The sequence below is a fragment of the Opisthorchis viverrini genome (assembly GCF_000715545.1).
Source record: "Opisthorchis viverrini unplaced genomic scaffold opera_v5_3772, whole genome shotgun sequence".
Classification (NCBI taxonomy): domain Eukaryota; kingdom Metazoa; phylum Platyhelminthes; class Trematoda; order Opisthorchiida; family Opisthorchiidae; genus Opisthorchis; species Opisthorchis viverrini.
In genome coordinates this window covers 1-1,045 of record NW_008756306.1, presented here as the reverse complement: position 1 = coordinate 1,045, position 1,045 = coordinate 1, and the positions used below count along the sequence as shown (strand labels likewise).

The 1,045-nt window shown below is 45.0% G+C and overlaps 1 protein-coding gene across 1 annotated transcript; it reads left to right on the top strand.

Annotated features, from left to right (window-relative positions):
• Positions 1–405: 405 nt before the first annotated feature.
• T265_12273 (hypothetical protein) lies at positions 406–672 on the top strand (the record flags this gene model as incomplete). Its single annotated transcript, XM_009179547.1, has 1 exon — positions 406–672. The coding sequence occupies one exon, from the start codon at positions 406–408 to the stop codon at positions 670–672; it is 267 nt and encodes an 88-aa protein (XP_009177811.1).
• Positions 673–1,045: the final 373 nt, after the last annotated feature.

The following is a 1,045-nucleotide window of genomic DNA, read 5'->3' as shown; positions in this document are numbered from 1 at the left end:
CCTCCCGCGAGTTAACGCATAGATTGTCTCCATAGTTGTACGGTAGCTATGCAGCGAAGTGGAGTCACAACCAAACACTTAAGTTTTGAAATAGGTAACATATACGGGATAATTGCTCAAAATTCAGATAGCCCACGACGGCTTCCGCCCAGTTTGGGACTCATCGGATAAACGTTGCACCCAGTGGCTAAGACAATCAACTCGTAACCTGAACGGTGGTCAGGCAGCAAGAGAATTTTACAGCTGAATGTTTGTTTATTATTGCTGTTGACTTGAACCCAAGATAACTCAGTGGTTAAGGCACTAAGTTACGGATAGGAAGCCTCGAACTCAACTGCAGGATCTCGAATTCACCTGCATTGTCTCAACCCTCATGCCTGTTTCAGGTGGTACGTCACTGGAAGCATGTTACAGCAAAACTCTGTTATTGTTGACTTGAACGGCGGTTTGGTTGAAGGCATAGTTGCGAGCTCATGTGTGACAGAGTTTTATCACGTATTTGAGCTTAAAACTAGACCTCTGCTTGACTTTGTTCCATTCCAGGATTCCTGGCCTCTTGGATTGTACATTCCTATGAAGCTAGCAATGTCAAAGTTGAACATGAACGACGGTGGACAACGGACTTCACGAGCCGCTATTCTCGTGAGAAAACTTTTGGATAGATCCTTGTGAACTGTCAGGGCGGAATCTATCTCAAAGGACGCGAAGCACTGATATAAATTTTGAGGCTTTCTCTCTATCGAACTATACCCAGGGTCAACTGCTACCTGGAGTCGTGGAAAGTGACGAATTTCGGTCAGCCGTACACATTGCGGTGCTGAAAATACTGGCACAATGTAAGGCTGTGATCAGTGCGTCATTTGTGTGATCGAAATACGCTTGATCCCCTCAAAATAGCGTCTCATTTACCGGAGTTAGGTGTCTCATTATCAGGGATGCTAGTGTTCGTGTGACAGGTAAAACCTATGTTTCGGTGGTGAAACGATCACCTCGGGAATCTTTATTTTGAACGGAGATACGATAAGTGATATCGTTCAGCTGTAGC